The sequence below is a fragment of the Schistocerca piceifrons genome, chromosome 1, assembly GCF_021461385.2.
Source record: "Schistocerca piceifrons isolate TAMUIC-IGC-003096 chromosome 1, iqSchPice1.1, whole genome shotgun sequence".
Classification (NCBI taxonomy): domain Eukaryota; kingdom Metazoa; phylum Arthropoda; class Insecta; order Orthoptera; family Acrididae; genus Schistocerca; species Schistocerca piceifrons.
In genome coordinates this window covers 706582030-706609505 of record NC_060138.1, presented here as the reverse complement: position 1 = coordinate 706609505, position 27476 = coordinate 706582030, and the positions used below count along the sequence as shown (strand labels likewise).

Genomic DNA, 27476 nt, shown 5'->3' with positions numbered 1-27476 from the left:
TCCATCCTCTCGTTCTCTTCTGAGTTTATGGACAGCCAGGAGGATTTATGGTGTCTGTTCCATTCAGCACTATTTCAGACATTAGTCGAGTCCATGCCACGTCATGTTATGACACTTCTGTATGCTCGCAGGGGACCTACGTGATATTAAGCAGGTCTACCAGTTTCTTTGGCTCTTCAGTGTGTAATAAAAACAACAAAGGCAACACAATCACAATGAATTACAAGTTACCTCTAACAGTGTTACCCTTATTCCATGAAGCAATCTTAACTGCTTTGTCATCTTAGGGTAATGTGAATATATCTATCATGCGTGAGAATTATAGCAAGTATGTATTATGTTAAGAATAAAGATGAGTGTGCTTCTTAGGTATATAAAACCATGACAACAGACATGTTTCTCATGGTACTGAGAATTTACTCTCTGAAAGTATGGAAGCATAGTGCCAGGTACAGGGTACATGTAAGGGAAATTCAAAACAAGTACAAGTAATAAATTTTAAAGCTCTCTATTGTATTTTGTCACAGAAAGACAAATTTGTAATAAAAATGTTTTTATTCAAATTATTCCCAAACAGGTTTCAAGAAAAAGGTACTGAATTCAAAAGGATGCAAATGGATCATTTTTTCTTTCTTAAGGCTGGAAACAAAAACAACAAGAACAACATATCAGCACACAGTGCTGAGAAATGTACTGAATATAGTCAATGAGACGTACAAAAGTATAGTAGAATATATACATCAGACACTGTAAGCTGTTATACAGTTTAACATTCATCTCACAGGAAGTCCCTTTTTAAGTGTATGACAGTTTTGACATTTCCCCCCATCACATAGTCATTAACAGATAAAAAATAAAACTAAATAATTCATAAGATGGCACTTTAAATATCATTTTCTTTTCTAGTTCAGCAATGTTGGGGAAAGTGATTTTCACAGAGAAAAGAAAGAACATGACAGTTTCAAAATACAGGTAATGCTAGAGAACTACAAATGTCATTACTTCAGATGCTTTTTCTGAATGAGAAGTGAATGCTCCACACAATACAAGGCGAGAGTATCCGACATTTTGATCATAGTCAGTCACACTTCATTTTATAAATGGTGTTAACAATAATATTATATTTCATTTTGTATAACAGCAACATACCATTCATTTTCAAACCACAAATATACATACAAAAATATTCAAACACATACACACACAACATTGCATTGATAGGTTGCATGATGAAATTGCATTGCTATGTTTGTCAGTTCTTTGGAAGAAAGGAAATAACAACTATGAAGTAAAATAATGTGCTACAACATTCTGTGGTTGTAAGTTCTCCCCCACAAAACTCACGTATTATTATTTGTTAAACACTGCAATTTTAAATAACTTGAGCTTATAAAAAAGTACTTGTGTGCATTCCTCACCTAAATGAAAAGTACTGCATATATTATGCAAGTATGTCAAATACTCCATAAGTATAAGTGTACCCTACATTAGGATTATTTTACACTTTGATTAGGCACTTCCTAAACTATTTACAGGCTGCACTTTTTAAGAAATGACAACATAGGCATTTTCTACAAAGAGTGCAAGAAAAAGGATGTAGCATGAGTACATAAATACTGATGGATAACACTCTGATGTTTGTCACATAAAATTAAAATGTCATTACTTATTAGACAAGATAAAGTTTAAAAACCAACAACAGATGAGCTCATCTCCCACATTATACCTGATATTCCTGCACCAAACATGTGTTCAACGTATTTCTGAAATTCTGCTGTCAATCCTTTGCCCAAGTTGATCAACACACTGAAACTTCACAAGTACAGTCACATTGTGTTATTTCTTTTGCTGCTTCTTCCACTCTTCAACTAAGGACTTCATGTCGCTCAGTGCTGTACAGATACGTTCAGCAAATCTGCTAGAATCCTGCAAACAGAGAGAAAAGTCCTTTTTAAAGTAATGCATGGCTTAAATGTTATACTACTTAGTAAGTTCCTCTATAGCACTTTCATTCAAGTTTGAGATGACTTGTTGCACCCACTTATCAACGGTATCCATACTATCACCAAGACCTCATTATTACTGTGACATTAATGCTGAGAACATTCAGCAAATTCTTGAGGATTTAAATAATTCTTAAGAGTATAATTTTCTGGCCAATGTAACAATATAATTGTGCACTAACACATGGATGCTGGTGCATGACTTGAACCTGTAACTTTTGGCTTTTGTGGGCAAGTGCTCTACCAATTGAGCTATCTAAGCACAACTCATGACCTGCCCTCACAGTTTTACAGTTTTGGCTCATCTCCTACCTTCAAAACCTCACTGGAGACCTCCAGCAACCTTGCAGGACTATCATGAGTAGAGAAAAGGATATTGCAAAGATTTGCCTGTTGCTAAGCTATATCTCTGCAAGATCCTTTCTTTGAGGAATGGTAATCCATCAACTTGCAGGAGAACTTCTGTGAACTGTGAAGTTTGAAAGTAGCAGGTTAAGAGTCTTGCTTGGATAGCTAAGCTGGCAGAGTACTTGCCTGTGAAAGACAAGCATCCCAGGTTCAAGTCTCAGCCCAGCACACAGTTTTAATCTGGCAGGAAGATTCAAATCACTGCACACTCCATTGCAGAGTTAAAATTTATTCTATTCGCTGACATCTGCATACCAATAATAGTAAGACTGCAGACAGATGGCATACGGTGGGCTCTAGCTGTGATCTCTTGGGCTGTGTTACAAGCTCAATTCGTAAAGAGCCGTCAAACGAAGTGGAAATATGAAAGCAAGCGCTAGTGTGCCCATTCAGTGACAAAGAGTGTAATAACAGCATGTGAGTGAATCTAACTGAGTGAAAATGATAGATTTCCAAGATCTCACACCTCCCCCCCCTCCTCTCGTTCTCTCTCCCCCCCTTCTCCGCCCTTCCTCCACATCTCCCCAATCTCTGCATCACCTGTAGCTAGGCCTTAAGGGGTTTGAGTTTAAAGACAATCTGTACAACAAACTAGCACACATTCAACAGCAACGTCAAGTTACATCAATATTGTTTGTGCCTTTTCTTGCTGTATACTTAGCTGACCAAACTAAATAACTGCCAGATAGTTGTGTGCAAGCATGCTAACAACCTGTAAGGCTGTATTGTGTTGTACAGGTGCCGGATTTCAATTTGTGGGATGGCGTTCCACGCCTTTTGCACCTGGTCGGTCAATACAGAAACACTTAATGCTGGTTGTGGATGACCTTGTGACCTTGGGGTTGTCATTCAATGATGTCCCATTGAGTGCTTAACTGGAGACAGATCTGGTGTCCGAAGAGGCCAAGGCGACATGTCGACACACTGTAGAGCGTGTTGGGTTACAAAAGCGGTATGTGGGCGAATGTTACCCTGTTGGAAAACACCCCTGGAATGCTGTTCATGGATAGCAGCACAACAGGTCAAATCATCAGATTGATGTACAAATTTACAGTCAGGGTGCATGATATAACGAGAGTGCCCCCACTGTCATATGAAAGCGCACCCAGAACACTCCAGGTGTAGGTCCAGTGTGTCTAGCACACAGGCTGGTTGGTCGCAGGCCCTCAACTTACCACCTTCTAACCAACACGAGGCCATTATTGGTGCCAAGGCAGAACAGCTTTCATCAGAAAACACAACAGATGCCCACCCTGTCCTCCAATGAGCTCTTGTTTAATACCACTGAAGTTGCAAATGCCAGTGGTTTGGAGTAAACGGAATGCATGCTTCAGGGCATCTGGCACAGAGCATGCCTTGAAGTAACCGATTTGTAACAGTTTGTTGTTTCACACTATGGTGCCAATTTCTGCTCAAATTGCTGCTGCAGAAACAGTATGATGTGCCAAAGCCATACACCAAACACAATGGTCTTTCCTCTTGGTAGTGCTACATGGCCTTTTCGGAGGCTGGTCTTCTCGCGACCACCGCTCCCAGGAATCGTGTACAGTGGCTACATTCCACTAAGTCCTTCAGCAATATCACAGAAGGAACATCAAGCTTTCCATAGTCCTATTACACAACATCATTCAAGCACAGTGAGGTGTTGAAATGGAATCTTTGTTGCCTTAAAGTCATTCCTGACAAACGTAACACACCACGTCAAATTTCAAAGGTAACTCATGCTTACAGCCGGTACAGTGAGTATTTAAAACAAAATCTGACTTGCATCCTCATAGTGGCGTTACTAGTGCCACTCTTATGCAAATGGCATGACATTTGAACAGATATTATTTTTTAGATGTGGAAACATGCCTACCAACTTTCGTAAACTACTACTCCTTGGAGTCGCAATTTTTTTTTCCTGTTAATTTATTAAGTAACCTAGAAGATTTCATAAGGTGTGCCGATTCCAATTAAATCTCATGGCTTGTGTATCACACTGCATTTATGTTTTGGTGGGTACCCATACAATATGTTTTGCTCTGCTATGTTAACGTGATCGGCCAAATGTAGTTCTGGCAAAGAAGTGTATCACAACCAATGTACATAAAAATGTTTATTTTTGTTTCTATATCACTTTTACATTACAACACACAAATTCAAAAAAAAAAAAAGATAGCTAAAATGAAAGGCATATTACTGAGAATTTCCCCGCCCATGAGAATGGTAGCAGAACAAATGACAAAGTTATATTATCTAGAATAATGTTTCTATTCTTTGTGCGAAATATTCTTCACACACAGAAGCAGTGGCAGGTTTGCTGCTAAATGCATTTTGTACAAATAGCCTGGAAGACAAATTACACATTATCTCTCATGGTTTACAAATGATGCTGCTCATCATACAGATATAATGTAAGGGATTCATTAATAATTTACGAAAGTGCACTTGAACAGCAGTTAATCAAGGCATACTTAAGATGATGCAGATGAACAAGAGTAACAAGACTGTTCTCATTTTCATCATTAGGAACACTCTTTTTCAATATAGTCAACATCAGTCAGATATACAGGAAGGCACCGCAGTGTATCCTAAAATGTTCTACACTCTCACAGTTTTCTAAACCAAAATGCCATCCACATGTCTCCAATTTTATAAAGAAGACACTGACTGCCAAATGCTATACGCGTTATAGAATTAGCCACTATAACTCTTTCAGCTTCAATAGAAGCTCAATTAGAAACAAGCCTTGGATATGGTGAAGACACAGATATTGATGTAACCTACAAATATCAAAGATGTCTTTCCAAATTGTATGACAAGATCATTAGTATGTACAGCAGTGTGGGTTCAGCACTCTTTCTGCTACCATGTGATCACACATTTTTCTAAGCTCATTTTCACACAGTGTTTCTTTGTTTGCAAACTTTAATAATCCTCGTAGAAATGTGTCCAAAGATAAAGCCACGAGAAGACGACTGTAAGAGAAAGAAAATTACCTTAGAAATGAAATATAAAATCACTGAGAAACCCAAACATGTTGTGAGCATTGCTGATTTAGCACGCACATACAATCAGTCTACATTGACTGTTGGCAGTATCCTCAAGAAAAAGGACAACATTAAGGAGATAGATGCTTCACAGGGAGTGACAAGAGTATCTAAACAACAGTTTTGTTGGTTGGTCGGATGGTGATTAAAAGTGAGTGTGTGTGTGTGTGTGTGTGTGTGTGTGTGTGTGTGCGTGTGTGTGTGCGTGTGTGTGTGCGTGTGTGTGTATGTGTATGTGGGAGGGGGGGGGGGAGGGGGACCAAACTGCGAGATCATCAGTCCCTTGTTCCCAGTAAAATAATTACACAATGGAAAGAAGAGAATAAAGGAGACATACAGCTCAATAACAGGAGAAAGGAAGAACCAGAAGAATGACAAAGGACAACAAACCCTACTATGGGCAAAACAGGAAAAGAAGACCACAGAGAGAAGCAAGAAACAGGAGGAAGGGGTAAAAACAAGAGAGCAGATGACTGTGGCTGGCTGATCAATGAGAATAAAAAGGAAAAGCCAGCCACTCTGCAACACATCACAACATCCACCCTAAAAGCATTAGAGTGCAGAACACAAAGAGACAAAGGATATGCACTAAAACTTATATAGAATGATAAAACCCACCATCATATATAAAATATAAAACTAAATTAGCCGATGAGGCATTGCCAGCTAAAATTAATGGCAATGAGTCCGGTAACTGAAGAGTCCATCGCAGGGCAGCCAAAGAAGGACAGCTCACTAAGATATGGGCCACTGTCAGTCGGGCGCCGCACCGACGCTGAGGTGGGTCATCATGGTGCAGGAGGTAGCTGTGTGTCACCCAAGCGTGTCCAATTCGGAGCCAGCAGAAAACCACAGAGTCCCTGCGAGAGGCCCGCATCGAACTGCCATACATTCGTAGTCTCCTTAATGGCACAGTTTGTTGTGCATGCATAGGTTATACCATTTCACTTCCCAAAGCCGTGGCATAGTACTGAACGCAGGTCCGTTGCAGAGAAGCCGATCTCCATAAGCGTTTTCTGCTTAGCCTGTTTGGCAAGCCTGTTGGCAAGTTCGTTGACTGGGATTCCGATGTGACCTGGGGTCCAGACAAACACCACTGAATGACTGGACCAGTCCAGGGCATACATGGACTCCTGGATGGCCACTGCCAAAGGGTAACACTGGTCGATAGCTTGTAGGCTACTCAATGAGTTACTACACAGAAGAAACAACTCCCCAGGGCATGAACTGATGTGCTCAAGAGCACGAGATATAGCCACCAGCTCGGCCGCGAAAACGCTGCAACCATCGGGCAAGGAATGCTCTTCAATATGTCTTCCATGGACATACACGAAGCAGACATGAGCATCAGCCATCAAGCCGTCGGTGTAAACGACTTCATGGCCTCGGTACATGTAAAGAATCAAGAGGAAGTGGCAGCGGAGAGCCGCAGGGTTAACTGAGTCCTTAGGGGAATGTGAAAGGTCAAGGCAAAGCCGCGGCCAAGGTGTACACCATGGAGGTGTACGTGAATGGACCTCAAGTAAAGGTAAGGACTCCAGTTCGGAAAGAAGGGATTGGACACAAACTGCAACTGGAAGCCCTGACCTGGGCTGCCGATGCGGGAGATGAACCGCCGTGGGTGGGAAAAGGAGATGGCGATTCGAATGTGCAGGAGAACTATGAATGTGTGCAATGTAACTGACCAGCAGTTGTGCACGACTAACCTGCAATGGAAGGACTCAGGCCAACACAAGGGCCGGCCGGAGTGGCCGTGCGGTTCTAGGCGTTACAGTCTGGAACCGAGCGACCGCTTCGGTCGCAGGTTCGAATCCTGCCTCGGGCATGGATGTGTGTGATGTTCTTAGGTTAGTCAGGTTTAATTAGTTCTAAGTTCTAGGTGACTGATGACCTCAGAAGTTAAGTTGCATAGTGCTCAGAGCCATTTGAACCTCCACAAGGATGCTGGTCAATGGACTCGTCCTAAAAGCTCCTGTTGCTAGGCGAATGCCACAGTGGTGCACTGGTTCGAGTAAACACAATGATGAGGGCGCCACTGAACCATTAACTAGACTGCCATAGTCAAGGTGAGATTGAACAAGGGCTCTGTAGAGCTGCAGCAGCGTAGGGCGACCGGCACATCAGTTGGTGTTCCTCAGGCAGCAGAGGGCATTGAGGTGCTGCCAGCACTTCTGCTTAAGCTGACGAAGGTGAGGAAGCCAAGTCAATCGGGTGTCAAAAACCAGTCCTAAGAATCGATATGTCTCCACTATGGTGAGGGAATTGTCATTAAGGTAAAGTTCTGGATGAACGGTACAACACTGACAGAAGTGCATAACACACAACTTTGCAGCTGAAAATTGGAAACCGTGGGCTACAACTCATAACTGCACCTTGTGGATGGCTCCCTGTAGGCGCCGCTCAGCATCACCAGCACTGGTGGAGCAGTACGAAATGCAGAGGTCATCTGCATATAGAGAAGGTGAGATGGACAACCCTACAGCTGTTACTAGACCATTAATGGCCACTAAAAATAGAGAGACACTCAATAGAGAGCCCTGTGGTGCCCCTTTCTCGTGGATATGGGGGGGGGGGGGGGGACTATGGGAGGAACCAACTTGGACACGGAAAGTACGGAGCAACAGGAAATTTTGGATAATAATCGTGAGTGGGCCTCTGAGACCCCACTTTTATAATGTGGCAAGGATATGATGTTGCCAGGTCGTGTCATATGCTTTTCATAAATCATACGCTCCAGCAGCTTACAAAGAACATTGGTGAGTACTGACAGACCGATAGCTATCCACATCAAGTGTGTTTTCACCAGGTTTGAGCACTAGAATGATGGTGCTGTCCCGCCATTGCGATGGAAAGACGCCATAAAACCGGATCCAGTTAAAGATGATGAGGATAATGTCATTTGTAGTCAAATGATAGATGTTTAATCATCTGACTGTGGATCCGATCTGGCCCACGAGCTGTGTTGGGGCAATGTGCAAGGGCACTGAGGAGCTCCCACTCTGTAAATGGGGCGTTATGAGTTTCACTGTGGTGTGTAGTAAATGAGAAGACTTTCCCTTCCAGCCACCGTTTGAGAGTGCGAAAAGCTAGGGGGGTAATTCTCCGATGCAGAGGCTCGAGCATAGCGCTCAGCAAAGTGCTCAGCAATCACGTTTGTGTCGGTAGATAACATGCCATTTATGTTAACACTGGGAACACCTGTTGGGGTTTGGTACCCAAAAACACGTTTGATGTGTTGACGTATGGCACCCAATGGTCGAGACATATCTCTCCCGGAACTCCTGCTTCCATCGTTTAATAAGTTGACGAACATTGGCACGGAGTCGTTTAAAGGCTATGAGGTGTTCCAGGGAAGGGTGCTGCTGTAGAGCTCGTCAGCACTCCTTAATTGCTTCAGCGGCTTCCGATGACCACCAAGGCACTGCCTTTTGATGGGGGCACCCAAAGAACAAGGAATCGCATTTTCTGGCACAGAAACGATCGTTGTAGTTACCTGTTCAACCACCACATCACTGTTACCATGCGAGGGAGAATCAACGGTGATAGCACAGCTGCAAGTTTCCCAGTCCACCTTGTTTAAAGACAATCTGGGCAGGCATCCATGGGCATGATGCTGGGGCAGTGACAGGAATATGCAGAAATGGTCACTACCACATGGGTCATCATGTGCTCTCCAGTGGATAGATGGGAGAAGTCCTGGGCTGCAAATTAATAAATCAATGGCCGAGTAGCTACCATTAGCAACACTGAAATGTGTAGTGGCCCCATTATTTAAGAGGCAGAGATCGAACTGAGACAGCAAAGTTTCAACATCTCTGCCTCGACCAGTAAGCACGGTGCCACCCCCCAAGGGGTTATGGACATTAAAATCTCCCAAAAGTAGGAAAGTTTAGGGAGTTGATCAATCAGTGCAGTTAATACATTGGGGAATACTACACCATCAGGAGGAAGATATACATTGCAGACAGTTATTTCCTGTGTCGTCCTTATTCTGACAGCCACAGCTTCAAGAGGGGTTTGAAGGGGCACAATTTCACTACAGACTGAGTTTAGGACATAAACGCAAACTCCACCCGACACTCGATTATACTTGCTACGGTTCCTGTAGTATTCCTGATAGCCATGGAGGTCAAGAGTGCGCACTGCCAGGAACCAGGTTTCCTGGATGGCAATGCAGAAAGCAGGAATAAAGCTTAAATGTTGCCTTAGCACAGCCAGGTGGTGGAAAAAACTGCCGCAATTACACTGGAGGATGACGTCACCATGAGACTGGGAAGGCATGGAATGTTCAATGAGGCAGTTTATGCCTCAGGGTCACCTGCTGCCACTGACTTTTTTCCTGAGCCCCCCACCATCAAGGGGGCAGGTGTAGTCTTCAAATTCTGAGAGGTGACTGGAATGCGAGGAACTGATGGGGTGACAACTGTTTTCATTGTTGTTGTCTTCAGTCCTGAGATTGGTTTGATGCAGCTCTCCATGCTACTCTATCCTATGCAAGCTTCTTCATCTCCCAGTACTTACTGCAACTTACATCCTTCTGAATCTGCTTAGTGTATTCATCTCTTGGTCTCCCTCTATGATTTTTACCCTCCACGTTGCCCTCCAATGCTAAATTTGTGATCCCTTGATGCCTTAAAACATGTCCTACCAACCGGTCACTTCTTCTTGTCAAGTTGTGCCACAAACTCCTCTTCCCCCCAATTCTATTCAATACCTCCTAATTTAGTTATGTGATCTACCTATCTAATCTTCAGCATTCTTCTGTAGCACCACATTTCGAAAGCTTCTATTCTCCTCTTGTCCAAACTATTTATCATCCATGTTTCACTTCCATACATGGCTACACTCCATACACATACTTTCAGAAACGACTTCCTGACACTTAAATCTATACTCGTTGTTAACAAATTTCTCTTCTTCAGAAACGCTTTCCTTGCCATTGCCAGTCTACTTTTATATCCTCTCTACTTCGACCATCATCAGTTATTTTGCTCCCCAAATAGCAAAACTCCTTTACTACTTTAAGTGTCTCATTTCCTAATCTAATTCCCTCAGCATCACTGTTTTCATAGCAGCGGCGTAAGAGGTGGTCATAGGCACAGGATGTAGGCACTCAAATTTCCTCTTAGCATCAGTATAGGTCAGTCAGTCCAGGGTCTTATATTCCATGATTTTCATATCTTTCTGTAAAATCCTGCAGTCTGGCGAGCAAGGTGAATGATGCTCTCCGCAGTTGACAAAGACGGGAGACGGGGCACCTGGAGTATTGGGATATGATGGACGTCCACAATCTCGACTAGTGACGCTGGAAGTACAGCGGGAAGACACATGGTCGAACGTCCAGCACTTAAAGCACCGTATTGGGGAGGAATATATGGCTTGATGTCACAGCAGTATACTATCGCCTTCACCTTCTCGGGTAAGGTGTCACCCTCAAAGCCCAAGATGAAGGCACTGGCGGCAACCTTATTATCCCTTGGACCCCGATGGATGGGCCAGATGAAACAAACACCTTGCTGCCCTAAATTGCCACGCATCTCATCATCAGACTGCAAAAGAATGTCCCTGTGGAATGCACAGAAGGCGACACTGTGTAGTGCATGGTGCAAAATGCACCCAGAAAGGTGTCCTCACCCAAGAGATGGAGAATGATGGGGATTGCAATGTGACAACGAGAAAGTGGACTAAAGATCTCAATGCACGATTGACATTATGCACCATGTATGGTGCCCTTCCCCAAATTAGCTCGCTCTTTGGGAAAATTTTGAAAAATTGAGGTAAAACTCCACAGGGGACCATCACATATAGGCCAAATTGGGTGAGACCCCTTTTACTTGCCTCTTATGACAGGCAGGAATACCTCAGGCCTATTCTAACAGTTTTGTATTCTTGATGATGCCAAAAGATTTCCTCATATGTATAAATGACAATCACAAGCAATGACACTATTAATGATAACATCATTTCTGAGAAGGTGAGAATGATTTTTGTCAACCTTTTTAAGATGATGCCAAGATCATTAGTGGTTGAATAAGTGTTTAAGGGAAGCTGTTGGTGGTTCGAGAAGTTTCACAGAAGAACCAGCATCCACAACTTTGTGAGGCATTGTGAAGCAACCAGCTCCAATGCAAAGGCAGCAGAGAATTTCATCACCAACTTCAAGATGCTCATAGATTCTTAGGGTTATTTGTCATAACAGGTTTCTAACTGTGACGAGACGGGTCTATTCTGGAAAACAATGCCAAAGCATACCTTTATAACAGCAAAGAAGAATGCAATGCCCGGTCACAAGCCAATGAAAGACCGTCTCACACTGCTATTCTGCACCAATGCAAGCAGATATTTGAAAATTATACTGCTGTTTATTTACAATTCACAAACTCCGTGACCCTTCAAGAAGTGTAAAGTCCAGAAGAGCAGGTTAAATGTGATTTGGAGGTCCAACAACAGATTTTGGGTGACACATGATCTTTTTTGTGATTGGATCAACGAAGTATTTGGTTCTGCAGGAAAAAATATTTGCTAGAGATGAATCTGCAACTCCATGTCTTTCTTGTTATGGACAACACTCTTGCCCATTCTCCAAGCCTACAAGACGATCTCCTTGAAGAATTGCAATTCGTTAAGATTCAATTTCTGCCTCCCAACATCTCTCCATTACTCCAGCCTATGGACCAGCAGATTATTTCTAACTTTAAGGAGCCCTACACTAAAGCACTCTTTGAGCATTGCATTGAGTTGACTGAAGCTACGTATCTCACTCTCAGAGAGCTTTGGAAATATCACTTCAAGATTGTTGCGTGTGTCAATATGATGGAAAAGGCGTGGCAAGGGATTACCAAGAGAACTTTCACTTCTGGTTGGAAGAAGCTTTGGAGGGGTGTGTTTCAAATATGATTCTGCGGCTTTCGAGTCAGTACCTGTGGAGCCTGTAGTCAATGAGATTGTTTTTGAGTTAGATTGTTTTTGACCAAGAGCACAGGACTAGAAGTGGTTTACAATGATATTGATGACCTTGTGGAAGATTACAGTCAAGAAACGACCAAAATGACCACTGAAGAGCTTATGGAATTGCAGTGTGTTTCACAGCAGGAAGTTATTCAGAGAAGGAGTAAGTAGTAACAGCACAGCAGCAACCTTCTGGTGCAATGCTGGAAGCATGGAAATCAGTTGCATCTGACACTGAAAATAACCATCCCAATAAAGCAGTGGCTACAGTCACTACAAATTTATCTGATGATAATGCTGTGTCGAATTTTTGCCAAGTATTGAAGCATCGGCAGGAACAAATGACCATAAATAGCTTCCTAGTAAAAAAGAATTGGTTATGTATTGTGAATAATAAAGTATATAATACTATATATATAATTTTCTTTGAATAAGTGGCATCAGCAAGATAAAACTTTCTGTACTTTTTCTGCATGGAACGCAGTATCATTTTTATTTCACATTAATTTATATGTGATAAATTGTTATGCTTAACGACTGTTTCACACTAGGAGTAAGATTCTGGAATGAATTCTGCTCACTGTGCAAGGTTCCACTGCATACGACTTCAGCAATCTTGCACAGGTGATTCCTTCTAACATTCGTACGCATAGTACTCGAGTATCAAATAAGAAAACCATTTGCTAGATTTTCCAGCTAAGAGGTCTGTGCAAGTATATCATCTGCATTAACCTTAGAGCTTGTATCAAGAAATAAAATGCTAAATCTTGAACTATGAGAACAGAAATATTTTCTTGGGCAGTGTGGGGAAATGGAATCACAACACACAGTTTGTGAAAAAACTTGTAGACACAGACAAAATTACAAAGTGAGGAGAATTATCAGTAACATGAGTAGCAGCAAAACTACAAAAATATGTAATGCATAATTAATATAAAAAATGTGGGAAGCTATACAAGATCCTAACAGTGTAAATTACTCATGATCGTAAGATATCAAGCTATCTTCTACCTGTAATCATCTTTACACTTATATAAGGTGCCTATACCACTTACCAAACTCACTAGTAGCAAGAACCTCATTAACTTTCCAATACTATTCACAGTTCCTACACAATTTGAGCTTATTCATGTAACCTTGTCACAGTAAACCCCAAATAGCCATTGTGTCATTGTTTTCACCGTCCCTTTTGTTGTGATCTCTCGTGACAATCAGCCCAATATATTTTTCTTTCCCTACCCCACTCTCCCAGCATAGTTTTTTTTCCTATTCTTTCCAAGTACTGTTTTTATTTTATTTTTTCTCAGTTGCTCTTTTTCACCTTAATTTTTTATTAGCTTTTTTCTGTATTTCTAAAACCCTGATGTCAGTGCTGTTTACAATTAAGCTTAAAATGATTATTTTTGTTGGCCCTAGAAACACAATCATGTATTTTTTGCCAAGGAAACATGAGCTTTAAAAGACTGAACTGACGCCAAAACATGTTAACTGGGTGGTACAGCCCTAATTATTTTCATATATGAATGAGTTAAAAACTCACCGTTTCAGGAGAGCTAACTTTTGATGTTATATGGAAAAAGAGCAAATCTTCTCCAGCTATGATGTATGATACACCATAACCATCATCAGCTACAGGCCCAAATCCACCACCAGCTGATATGCAGCGAGGATATTTCTTTAGATCCATCTTTGATGTCTGCCCATGAGGTGTTTGTGATGTTGAGAGACGCCAAGGCTCACTCAACACTTCTTTCAGGAATGCTGAGTCTACTTCAAGGTATTTTGACACAACATAGAGGCAGAATAAATGACGATCTATGCCTTTCCCACACATTGCATGCTGGTATCCAGTCTGATGTACTTCACATGCTTTCTGCAACAATGCTATACGTTCAGATGCCTGGAAAAAAGTTGAATTTGTGTTAAATGGGAAAGACAGAGAATACAAAATGTACTTATATCTAAATATAACTAAAATTATTTAACATAATATTTTATCTCTCAAATCATCATTCTACAATTTACCTTAAGTGAACACTGAAGGGACGATTAATTCTTATTGTTAATTTTGCTAAAACTCACAATTATTAAATACAGAAAATAACTCTGTTAAGTTTTCTTTACTAAGAAATCAATTATCCTTCATGCAGAAATTCACATTTCTGTAAATCATGAAATGCTGACATAATAAAGAAGTTACACATTAATAAATGACAAACTAAATCCACTGGCAACTAGAAGAGCGATCTCAACAAATTAAACAGCACTCTTAATCCAATAGATTTTGGGAGTATCAACATTGGGAAACTAAAAATTAACCTGCTGTTTCGCATTTTTCAATGAAACATTATGAACAACTGAATTAGAAATAGTTGCTGAGTTGAACAGAGGGCACTCTTGTCATCACAATGAAAGGAATAATTCAGTGTATTAAATGACCAGCATATCATCAGTTTTTGTATTGGATGTTGGCTTGAAAGTTGTTTGCAGGATGGAAAATGTGTGTGATATCAGTGTATTTGATGGTGGCCTCATCAGGGGGACACAACTCAAAGGACTCTCCCTCTCTGAGGAACAGTGCTTTGCACAAGCAAAACAGTTATGGGTGCAGTGTGTGTACTTTGATTTAGGAAAAGCTGTTGCTATCAGAAAGAATTGCAGAGGACATCTACATTACTGGTGTTGCTATTGATAATCACAACAGAAAGAAGATGGGGTTTATTCTTGGAACTGAGAGTTGGCTAAAACTTGAAGTAGAAAACTCTGAGATATTTAGAGAGTCACATAATGTTTATTGGAAGGAGAGATTAGGCCATAGGAGGGGTAAAGTTCATTGCAGTTTACAAAAATATTGTCTCTACTGAGGTTGAAATTTAGTGTGGCAGTGAAGTTATCTTCTCCCATATAACAGGACTAAGAAAAAACCAAGTTAACTGTTGGAAGTTTTTACCGGCCACCTGACTTTGCTGTGTCACTTCTACAGTCATTCAAAGGAAGTCTTTGGTCAGTAGCATGTAAAAATTCCTGCAATACTAGTGGGAGGTGACTTTAACCAACAGAATATAGACTGGAATGTCTATGCTTATTACATTGCAGGGGATACAGATGGACAGTTTTGCATACTTTTGAACATATTTTCTAAAAACTGTCTTGAGCAGCTAGTTTGGCAGGCCACATACAGTGGAAATATCTAAGACCTGGTAGCTACAAACAGGCTGGACCTTAAAGATGGCATCAATACAGAGATGGTGATTAGTGTCATGTCATCACCATAGTTACTATGGTTACAAAAGTTAATAAATCAGTCAAGAAGGCTATGTGTGTTTCTGTTAGAAAGAGCCGATAAGCAGTTGTTAACATCTCACTTACACAATGAATGGCCATTATTTAGTTCCAGTATGATAGACATAGAGGAATTATGGGCAAACTTTAAACGTTGTAAATTGTGCTCTGGACAATCATGTGGATAGTAAGTGGATTAAGGATGGAAAAGGCCCAGCATGTTTTAGCATCAAAATTTGCAAAATGCTGAGGAAGCAAAGGCTGCTGCACTCTCTGTACACAAGAGAATGTGCAAATGACGACGGGCAAAAGGTATTAGAGATTCGTGCATCTGTGAAAAGATCTATGCGCGAAGCATACAAAAACTGCCTTTGTCATACCCTAGCAAACGATCTGGCTGAGAACCTGAGAAAATTCTGGTCCTATGTAAAATTGCTAAGCAGGTCTAAGGCTACCATCCATTCACTCATTGACGTGTCTGGTGTGGCAGTTGAAGACACCAAAATGAAAGCCAACATTTTAAATTCCACGTTTAAGAAAACATTCATGCAGAAGAATCATACAAACATACTGTCACTTGATCCCACATAGAGAATATAGTGATAAGCATCTATGGCACAGAGACCCAAATGAAGAAGTTGGGAACAAATATGTTGCCATGTACGGATGAAATCCCAGCTCAGTTTTACGAAGTGTATTCCACAGCACCTTAGAAATAGATTAAGGAAAGGCAAACCTATATTTCTAGCATTTGTAGACTTAGAGAAACTTTTGACAATGTTGACTGGAATGCTCTCTTTCAAATTCTCAATGTGGCAGGGGTAAAATACAGGGAGTGAAAGGCTATTTACAATTTGTACAGAAACCAGATGACAGTTATAAGAGTTGAAGGGAATGAAAGGGAAGCAGTGGTTGGGAAGGGAGTGAGACAGAGTTGTAGCCTATCCCTGATGTTATTCAATCTGTATATTGAGCAAGCAGTAAAGGAAACAAAAGAAAAATTCAGAGTAGGAATTAAAATCCATGGTGAAGAAATAAAAACTATAAGGTTCGCCGATGACATCATAATTCTGTCAGAGACAGCAAAAGATCTGGAAGAGCAGCTTAACGGAATGGACAGTGTCTTGAAAGGAGGATATATGATGAACATCAACAAAAGCAAAATGAGGATAATGGAATGTAGTTGAACTAAATTGGGTGAATCTGAGGGTACTAGATTAGGAAATGAGACACTTAAAGTAGTAAATGAGTTTTGCTATTTGTGGAGCAAAATAACTGATGATGGTTAAAGTAGAGAGAATATAAAATGTAGACTGGCAATGGCAAGAAAAGTGTTTCTGAAGAAGAGAAATTTGTTAACATCGAGTATAGATTTAAATGTCAGGAAGTCATTTCTGAAAGTATTTGCATGGAGTGTGGCCATGTATGGAAGTGAAACATGGACGATAAATAGTTTGGACAAGAGGAGAATAGAAGCTTTCGAAATGTGGTGCTACAGAAGAATGCTGAGGATTAGATGGGTAGATCACATAACTAATGAGGAGGTATTGAATAGAATTAGGGAGAAGAGAAATTTGTGGCACACCTTGACTAGAAGACGGGATCGGTTGGTAGGACATGTTCTGAGACATCAAGGGATCACCAATTCAGTATTGGAGGGTAAAAATCATAGAGGGAGACCAAGAGATGAATACACTAAGCAGATTCAGAAGGATGTAGGTTGCAGTAGGTACTGGGAGATGAAGAAGCTTGCACAGGATAGACTAGCATGGAGAGCTGCATCAAACCAGTCTCTGGACTGAAGACCACAACAACAACAACAACAACAACAACAACAACAAATTCCACAGCATTGGCTCCTCCCATAGCTTGCATTTATTGCAAATGTCTCATCCTGCACAAAGTTCCAAGTGACTGGAAAAAAGCACAAGTGACTTCTATACCCAAGAAGAGTAAAAGAACAGACCTGCAAAGTTACAGACCAGTATCCTTAACATCAATAATATCAATATACTGCAGAAATCTAGAACATGTTCTGAGTCTGAATATAATAAATTTCTTAGGGGCCAAAATGCTTATGCCCACAAATGAGCACAGTTTTAGAAAGCATTGCTCATGTGAAAACCCAGCTTTCCCTTTTCTCATACGATATACTGCATGCTATGGAGGAACAGCAACAGGCAGATTCCATATTTATAGGTTTCTGAAAACATTTGGCATGGTACCCCATTGCAGACTTATCGAAGGCATGAGCATGTGGAATAGTTTCCCCAGATATGTGACTGACTCGACGACTTCTGAAATAATAGAACCCAGTATGTGTTCCTTGAATGCGAGTGTTCATCAGAGACAAGGGTATTATCTGGAGTGCTCCAGGAAAGTGTGTTAGGACCACTATTACTTTTTTATATACTTTAATGAGCCGATGGACGGGATGGGCAACAATCTTTTGTTGTTTGCTCATTGCGCTCTGATGTATATCAAGGTGTTGAAGATAAGTGACTGTAGGATGATACCAGATGACTTAGACGAAATTTCCAGTTGGTGAAGGAATGGCAACTGGCTCTAAATGTAGAAAAATATAAGTTACTGCAGATGAGTACGAAAAAGAAATCTATAATGTTTGGATAAAGTGTTAATAATGTGCTTCTTGACACAGTCATGTCATTAAATACGTGGGCATAACTTTGTAAAGTGATGTGAAATGAAACAAGCATGTGAAGATTGTGATAGGGAAGATGAATGGTCGACTTGTTTATCAGCAGAATTTTAGGAAAGTGTGGTTCACCTATAAAAGTGACTGCATATAGGACAATAGTGCGACCTATGCATGAGTACTGATTGACTGTTTATAGATCTGCACTAGGTCGGATTAAAGGAAGATATCAAAGCAATTCAATTCAGAGGCTGGCTGCTAGATTTGTTACCGGTAGGTTTGCACAGCACATAAATGTTATTGAGATGCTTCGGAAACTCAAATGGGGATCCCTGGAGAGAACCCGATGTTCTTTTCAAGAACATTATTGAGAAAACTTAGAAATGAGCATTTGAATTTGACTGCAATACAATCATACTGCCACCAACATACATTTTGCCTAAAGACCATGAATATAAGATATGAGAAATTAGTGCTGATAAGGAGGCATAAAGACCATCACTTTCTCTATCTGTGAGTGAAACAGGAAAAGAAATGTCTAGTGGTGGTACAGCGCACCTTCTGCCACACACCATACGGTGGCTTGCAGAGTATGTATGCAGATGTAGAAAAATGTCTCATCAGTAACAAGTTCAGGAACACAAGCTAGGACTGGAGAAACATGGGGAAGGAAATTGGCCGTGCCCTTTCAAAGGAGTCATCCCATCACTCACCAAGAAATTTATGGAAATCACAGAAAACCTAACTCCAGACGGTCAGGTTGGAATCTGAACTGTCATCCTCCTGAGAGTCCTGTGGGTTACTACTGTCACACCTCACTTGGTTCAACAGTAGGATACAGCCACCCTGCAACAAAAGACTTGCCAATTTAGTGCTGGACAACAAAAAAACTGGTCAGAAGCCATACCATTCAAAACCATGATGTTGATATGGACTAGAGACCCCACCCATGCACACCTCTGGTCACCACATGTGGATCACAGTTGTATGGTGATTGAACTGAGAGGGGCAGGGTTCACTGTTGGGATTAGATTACCTATGGTAACCTACTGTCCCCACAGTGGGAATACAGGACTTGCTACAAGCAAGCAGGGTTTGGTCAATGCAAAGTGTGTTAAGATGACAGACAGGGTTAAGGGAACTGCTCATGTTAAGCAGAAGTTCTGGGTTCAAGTCCCGGTTCAGCACAAATTTTCAACTTTCGACATCGAATTACTTTGAAGCCCTATTTCAACTCACATCAATCTTTACTTCATAATTAGTAATAAGACTGTTATCGATACATTATACAAATAAAGTACTCCAGTCCCCAGCCAAAACTATAGCTTCACCTCATACATTGTTAACAATATTCTTCGTATGATGAGATATTCAGAATAACTGTGATCTAGTCATTATGTGAAAAATACCTCTTGCTCAACAATACCACATTTTTGCACCAAAAATTTTTCCAGCTTGCACTGATTGACTTTAAGCAATTTAACACTAATTTAGATGACAGTAAACTGATTTATGTCATCTGCAATTTAATGAATTCCATCTTACCGTTGACTTGGGATTCATCATTGACATAACCCAAGCAGATGACTCAACAGTACATGGCCGAACAGTCTCCGTCCTTCCTTCACGGAACAGTCTTGTCATTGATGCTTCATATGTAAGATTGAATTTCCCAGCATCCTAAAAATGTGAAACACAAATGTTTTTGTGGTTTTGTGTGAAGAATCATACATGACTAAAAATATTTTTAGTTATAATTACTTCACACATGTCAGCCTCCAAAAACATAAAAATCTATACCCTGTAATAAGCAAGCTGTAAAGCCATCTGGATATATGCATCTGGGCTAGTTCTGCAACTCTTCATGAAACCTTTTCCATATGCATCATGGACGAGTATTCGCAAGTCAACATCATTCAACAACCCATTAGCAACCTGAAAAAGAGAAATGCATCACATTATGAATATACAAAATGGCAATCTTTAATTAAAGTACTCTTCTGAAATCTAATAATAATGTATGTAAAATATTTAATAGAGGTTAAGGAAACTTGCTGGCTGATGGAAAAGCACACAAAACTATGTGAGACCTCTCTCTAACACGCAGTGCTTTTTCTGTATGATAAGAAACACACACCATTCTTTTACAGAAGCAAGCACACCTCACCCACACGTGTCCACCAACTCCGGCAGCTTAAGCTGCTGAAGTTAGCAGTCGTGTGTGGGAGGTGTGCTTGCTTGTGTGAATGAATGGTGTGTGTGTGTGTGTGTGTGTGTGTGTGTGTGTGTGTGTGTGTGTATTTTTCTGAAAAAGGCTGTGGTCAAAACTTTGTGTGTAAGTGGCTTAATTGTGCCTCTCTGTAGCTTAGACGTTATCTTTACAGTAAGTAGCAATCTGTCTTTTCCTACATTGTCAATAAATTGTTCTGAGAAATTGGGCTATCAATAAGTGATGTTGCCCCAAAATGAATCAGCACACAATAAGAAAATTATGCTTTTCTTGTCAGTTTCTGTGACAACTGAACCAGCTCTGTAATGGTGCCACAACATTTTGCTAGCACAAACTGTATTTATAATTTAACTTCTGTCAACACATGTGCTTCAGAACTGATAGACTCCTTTAAACAACTGATAACATTAATTATATCTAAAAACAAAGATGATGTGACTTACCAAACGAAAACGCTGGCACGTCAATAGACACACAAATAAACACAAACATACACACAAAATTCTAGCTTTCGCAACCAACGGTTGCATCGTCAGGAAAGAGGGAAGGAGAGGGAAAGACGAAAGGATGTGGGTTTTAAGGGAGAGGGTAAGGAGTCATTCCAATCCCGGGAGCGGAAAGACTTACCTTAGGGGGAAAAAAGGACGGGTATACACTCGCGCGCGCACACACACAGATATCCATCCACACATATACAGACACAAGCAGACATATACAGAGGCAAAGAGTTTGGGCAGAGATGTCAGTCGAGGCGGAAGTGCAGAGGCAAAGATGTTGTTGAATGACAGATTAGGTATGAGTGGCGGCAACTTGAAATTAGTGGAGATTGAGGCCTGGTGGATAATGGGAAGAGAGGATATATTGAAGAGCAAGTTCCCATCTCTGGAGTTCAGATAGGTTGGTGTTAGTGGGAAGTATCCAGATAACCCGGACGGTGTAACACTGTGCCAAGATGTGCTGGCCGTGCACCAAGGCATGTTTAGCCACAAGGTGATCCTCATTACCAACAAACACTGTCTGCCTGTGTCCATTCATGCGAATGGACAGTTTGTTGCTGGTCATTCCCACATAGAATGCGTTACAGTGTAGGCAGGTCAGTTGGTAAATCACGTGGGTGCTTTCACACGTGGCTCTGACTTTGATCGTGTACACCTTCCGGGTTACAGGACTGGAGTAGGTGGTGGTGGGAGGGTGCATAGGACAGGTTTTACACCGGGGGCGGTTACAATGGTAGGAGCCGGAGGGTAGGGAAGGTGGTTTGGGGATTTCATAGGGGTGAACTAAGAGGTTACGAAGGTTAGCTGGACGGTGGAAAGACACTCTTGGTGCAGTGGGGAGGATTTCATGAAGGATGGATCTCATTTCAGGGCAGGATTTGAGGAAGTCGTAACCCTGCTGGAGAGCCACATTCAGAGTCTGATCCAGTCCCGGAAAGTATCCTGTCACAAGTGGGGCACTTTTGTGGTTCTTCTGTGGGAGGTTCTGGGCTTGAGAGGATGAGGAAGTGGCTGTGGTTATTTGCTTCTGTACCAGGTCGGGAGGGTAGTTGCGGGATGCGAAAGCTGTTGTCAGGTTGTTGGTGTAATGGTTCAGGGATTCCGGACTGGAGCAGATTCGTTTGCCACGAAGACCTAGGCTGTAGGGAAGGGACCGTTTGATGTGGAATGGGTGGCAGCTGTCATAATGGAGGTACTGTTGCTTGTTGGTGGGTTTGATGTGGACGGACATGTGAAGCTGGCCATCGGACAGGTGGAGGTCAACGTCAAGTAAAGTGGCATGTGATTTGGAGTAGGACCAGGTGAATCTGATGGAACCAAAGGAGTTGAGGTTGGAGAGGAAATTCTGGAGTTGTTCTTCACTGTGAGTCCAGATCATGAAGATGTCATCAATAAATCTGTACCAAACTTTGGGTTGGCAGGCCTGGGTAACCAAGAAGGCTTCCTCTAAGCGACCCATGAATAGGTTGGCGTACGAGGGGGCCATCCTGGTACCCATGGCTGTTCTCTTTAATTGTTGGTATGTCTGGCATTCAAAAGTGAAGAAGTTGTGGGTCAGGATGAAGCTGGCTAAGGTAATCCCATTTCTGATGTGCAGGCGGAGCTTCAAGGAATCCTCAGAACCTTAGGCCCCCTACAAAACCTTTCACCTGACTCCATCAACCTCCTGACCCCACCGACACCCCGCACCCCTACCTTCTACCTAAAATTCACAAACCCAATCATCCCGGCCGCCCCATTGTAGCTGGTTACCAAGCCCCCACAGAACGTACCTCTGCCTATGTAGATCAACACCTTCAACCCATTACATGCAGTCTCCCATCCTTCATCAAAGACACCAACCACTTTCTCGAACGCCTGGAATCCTTACCCAATCTGTTACCCCCGGAAACCATCCTTGTAACCATTGATGCCACTTCCTTATACACAAATATCCCGCACGTCCAGGCCCTCGCTGCGATGGAGCACTTCCTTTCACACCGATCACCTGCCACCCTACCTAAAAACCTCTTTCCTCATTACCTTAGCCAGCTTCATCCTGACCCACAACTTCTTCACTTTTGAAAGCCAGACATACCAACAATTAAAGGGAACAGCCATGGGTACCAGGATGGCCCCCTTGTACGCCAACCTATTCATGGGACATTTAGAGGAAGCCTTCTTGGTTACCCAGGCCTGTCAAACCAAAGTTTGGTACAGATTTATTGATGACATCTTCATGATCTGGACTCACAGTGAAGAACAACTCCAGAATTTTCTCTCCAAACTCAACTCCTTTGGTTCCATCAGATTCACCTGGTCCTACTCCAAATCCCATGCCACTTTACTTGATGTTGACCTCCACCTGTCCAATGGCCAGCTTCACACGTCCATCCACATCAAACCCACCAACAAGCAACAGTACCTCCATTATGACAGCTGCCACCCATTTCACATCAAACGGTCCCTTCCCTACAGCCTAGGTCTTCGTGGCAAACGAATCTGCTCCAGTCCGGAATCCCTGAACCATTACACCAACAACCTGACAACAGCTTTCGCATCCCGCAACTACCCTCCCGACCTGGTAAAGAAGCAAATAACCACAGCCAGTTCCTCATCCTCTCAAACCCAGAACCTCCCACAGAAGAACCACAAAAGTGCCCCACTTGTGACAGGATACTTTCCGGGACTGGATCAGACTCTGAATGTGGCTCTCCAGCAGGGATACGACTTCCTCAAATCCTGCCCTGAAATGAGATCCACTCTTCATGAAATCCTCCCCACTGCACCAAGAGTGTCTTTCCGTCGTCCACATAACCTTCGTAACCTCTTAGTTCATCCCTATGAAATCCCCAAACCACCTTCCCTACCCTCCGGCTCCTACCCTTGTAACCACCCCCCGGTGTAAAACCTGTCCCATGCACCCTCCCACCGCCACCTACTCCAGTCCTGTAACCCGGAAGGTGTACACGATCAAAGGCAGAGCCACGTGTGAAAGCACCCACGTGATTTACCAACTGATCTGCCTACACTGTGACGCATTCTATGTGGGAATGACCAGCAACAAACTGTCCATTCGCATGAATGGACACAGGCAGACAGTGTTTGTTGGTAATGAGGATCACCCTGTGGCTAAACATGCCTTGGTGTATGGCCAGCACATCTTGGCACAGTGTTACACTGTCCGGGTTATCTGGATACTTCCCACTAACACCAACCTATCTGAACTCCGGAGATGGGAACTTGCTCTTCAATATATCCTCTCTTCCCGTTATCCACCAGGCCTCAATCTCCACTAATTTCAAGTTGCCGCCACTCATACCTCACCTGTTATTCAACAACATCTTTGCCTCTGCACTTCCGCCTCGACTGACATCTCTGCCCAAACTCTTTGCCTTTGAATATGTCTGCTTGTGTCTGTATATGTGTGGATGGATATGTGTGTGTGTGTGTGTGCGCGCGTGAGTGTATACCCGTCCTTTTTTCCCCCTAAGGTAAGTCTTTCCACTCCCGGGATTGGAATGACTCCTTACCCTCTCCCTTAAAACCCACATCCTTTCGTCTTTCCCTCTCCTTCCCTCTTTCCTGATGATGCAACCGTTGGTTGCGAAAGCTAGAATTTTGTGTGTATGTTTGTGTTTATTTGTGTGTCTATCGATGTGCCAGCACTTTCGTTTGGTAAGTCACATCATCTTTGTTTTTAGATATATTTTTCCCACGTGGAATGTTTCCCTCTATTATATTGATAACATTAATTAACACACATAAGTAAAGCAGCTGTCACTAAAAATAAATTTGTTCAAGACAGTGTTTTACTGGATGTAGTTTCCACTGGAACTGTCACAACCTTGCCTTCGCCAAACCTCTGAATGCACTCACCCAGCTAGTTATAGGAACACATACAGCTTAATGTGAAACTGACACAATGGTGCAGCATGGCATTTTCAAATACACAAAACATTGCCGGGGGAAATAATCACAGTGGCAGAGTCATTCAACCAACTGATAATCAAAATTTAAATTTTTTCATTCATAAGGTGGCACTTACCCACAGAATATGTAAACCACATTAACAGACATAGGTGCATAAAAAAAGAGGAGTTGGTGGCAGCTGCTATGATATACCTGCAAAGAAGTTTCAATAGCTGTAATACATGATGGCTTCAGATCCCACTGTAATCTGACGGGTGCAGGAGGAGTGAATTCTGGAGTCCCTTTAGTGTGGCCATCATTTGTGTAACTGTTCAATAAATAAAAAAAAAAAAGATTTATTAGTTACCTTGATAACAACTGTATAAAAACACACACATTTAATATCCCTATTTGAAAGCAGAATTATTTTGTCTGCATATTGTATACTTTTAATTTACGTACCACACGAATGACAAAAGAGAAAGAAAAGCAAATGTTATTTCAGAAAACGATGACAAAAAGTATCAATGACTCAGGAATAAACAGATAGAAATAAAATGTCTGGCTTTTTCATGAACTCAATGTAACTTTTTAGTTTTGTTTCAATCTGCTAATGGTTGCTATAAACAATCAACAATAAATTTAATTTTCTGAAACATAATGATGTGAGTTTTATGTCTAATAGTGTACGAAAAATATAAAAGTTCTCACCCATAATGTGGCCTGTGAAAGCAAGAGAAAAAATTAGCGTTAAACTGGAAATATATTTTACATCACACACAAAAACTTTTAAACTAAAATTATTTTTTTATCTTCTGTGGTAAGTTTGTACATCCTCACAGCTTGTAATGACTAATAAAGATATCGCTCAGGACATGTTCAACTCTTAACAAAGATCCTGTATTTAAATGAGGGTATATTATGTTAACAAGCCATGAAATTCTGGCAGATTTCAGCTTCTGATGTTCTTCACTGCACAGACATTAGGAAGTCAAAGTGAACATAGCTAAAAATGTATCTATGGAAGTGGGTACAGGGTTTAATTTAATTTTTTTATCTGTGAGAACAAAAGTGTTAGAAAGAAATGAGATGCCTGTTTTCAAGAGATTTAAACACAAACAGCTTATGAACAGATGAAAATGGTGCCAAGGCATGAGCATCATTTTATGAAATTGTATTCATCAAGAAATGATAATTGACTCTTAAAAATGTTATATTAACTCAGGATGTGTCATTTTCCAGTAGCTCTAGGCAATAAGCATCTGATTACTATGCATGCAAATAACAAATATGGTATATGTTGTGCAGACAGCGAGCCTAATCTTAGTGAAAAGGCCCAGAGCTTTATTAAAAGGCAAGACACCACTTTGACAATGACAACTTAAAAGTTGACAAAAAAATTACCACTTTAAAGCAAATGTTTCAAACAGGTAAAATCCTTGAATGATGATATTCTGTTCAAGATTTGTTTGCAATGAGTTCTTGGGCTTACAGGCATGACAAGCAATCATGGAAGCAGTAGGCTTCATGCCTGCAATAAATCAATACCCAGTCTTATGTGTATGAAGTTGGTTATCTCCTTATCTTAACTATGGAACCTGAAGGACTGTGTATTTCAGATTAATATATTATTCCTTATGTTATGGAAGAGCAATGTGGACCTGCCAAACTAATATGAAAGAATTTTTACACTGCAGGAAAGAGCCTTGAGGATCACAGTGAAAGCGAAATCAGAAACAACTTCTAAAGGTGTACTTGCTAGCTTTAATGTTCTCACAATTTATTCCATATGTATGGTACAAACTAGTATGTTTGTAAAAGAAGACACTAAAATCACAAATAAGAACATGCAAATACACAACTGTGATATGAAACACAAAATAGATTTTCATATTGTTAACAGAAGATTAATGTTAACATCAAAAAGTCTTTATGTCAAGAAGCTATTTTCCATAATTTGCTACCACCCAATTTGAAGACATTGATTGGAAACACTTTTGAAAGGGAACTTAGGCAGTACATTTTCTCAAATGCTCATAAACACATGAATACCAATGTGACCAACGATCTTGTCTTAGCAATAAATGTATTACTAAATTGGATTTAAAAACAACTATATTGCTATGGACAGAATTATGTCCAATGAATTAAATTATTGTACAATAGCATAAAAATTTTTCCATATGCACAAATAATGCTGTGATTGTACCTTATCAACATTGCCCATCCATGTAAAAATACACATTATGAGTAGAAAAGAAACAAAAATAAAAGATACAGTTGGAACGTGTTTTCATTATGGGACCATAGAATATTAATCACACTGTGCATCTTCAGAAAGTGCTGACTTTATGATTGCCAAAACTACTGAACGCCTTTCCAAAGACACCATGGCAGAAGCATTGGAAGATCAATAGTATCCTGGAAACAAAATTAGTGAGCAAAAAATGGAAACTCAACCAATCTTTTAGGATATTATACTCTCAGACAATTTGTTATACCAAATGTCTATATCTAAAGAGAATCATC

The 27476-nt window shown here is 41.1% G+C and overlaps 1 protein-coding gene across 5 annotated transcripts in view; it reads right to left on the bottom strand.

Annotated features, from left to right (window-relative positions):
• Nucleotides 1-536: 536 nt before the first annotated feature.
• The window catches only part of LOC124710616 (carnitine O-palmitoyltransferase 1, liver isoform), a 267710-nt gene continuing 240770 nt past the window's right edge, over nucleotides 537-27476 (bottom strand). For all 5 annotated transcript variants that reach the window (XM_047240940.1, XM_047240941.1, XM_047240939.1 and 2 more), the window contains 5 exons: nucleotides 25161-25275; nucleotides 20130-20264; nucleotides 19875-20009; nucleotides 13932-14291; nucleotides 537-1926 (listed from right to left, as the gene is read on the bottom strand). In XM_047240940.1, the coding sequence (XP_047096896.1) occupies nucleotides 1837-1926; nucleotides 13932-14291; nucleotides 19875-20009; nucleotides 20130-20264; nucleotides 25161-25275 (835 nt within the window). In that variant the 3' untranslated portion in view covers nucleotides 537-1836. The remainder of the gene's footprint in view (nucleotides 1927-13931; nucleotides 14292-19874; nucleotides 20010-20129; nucleotides 20265-25160; nucleotides 25276-27476) is intronic.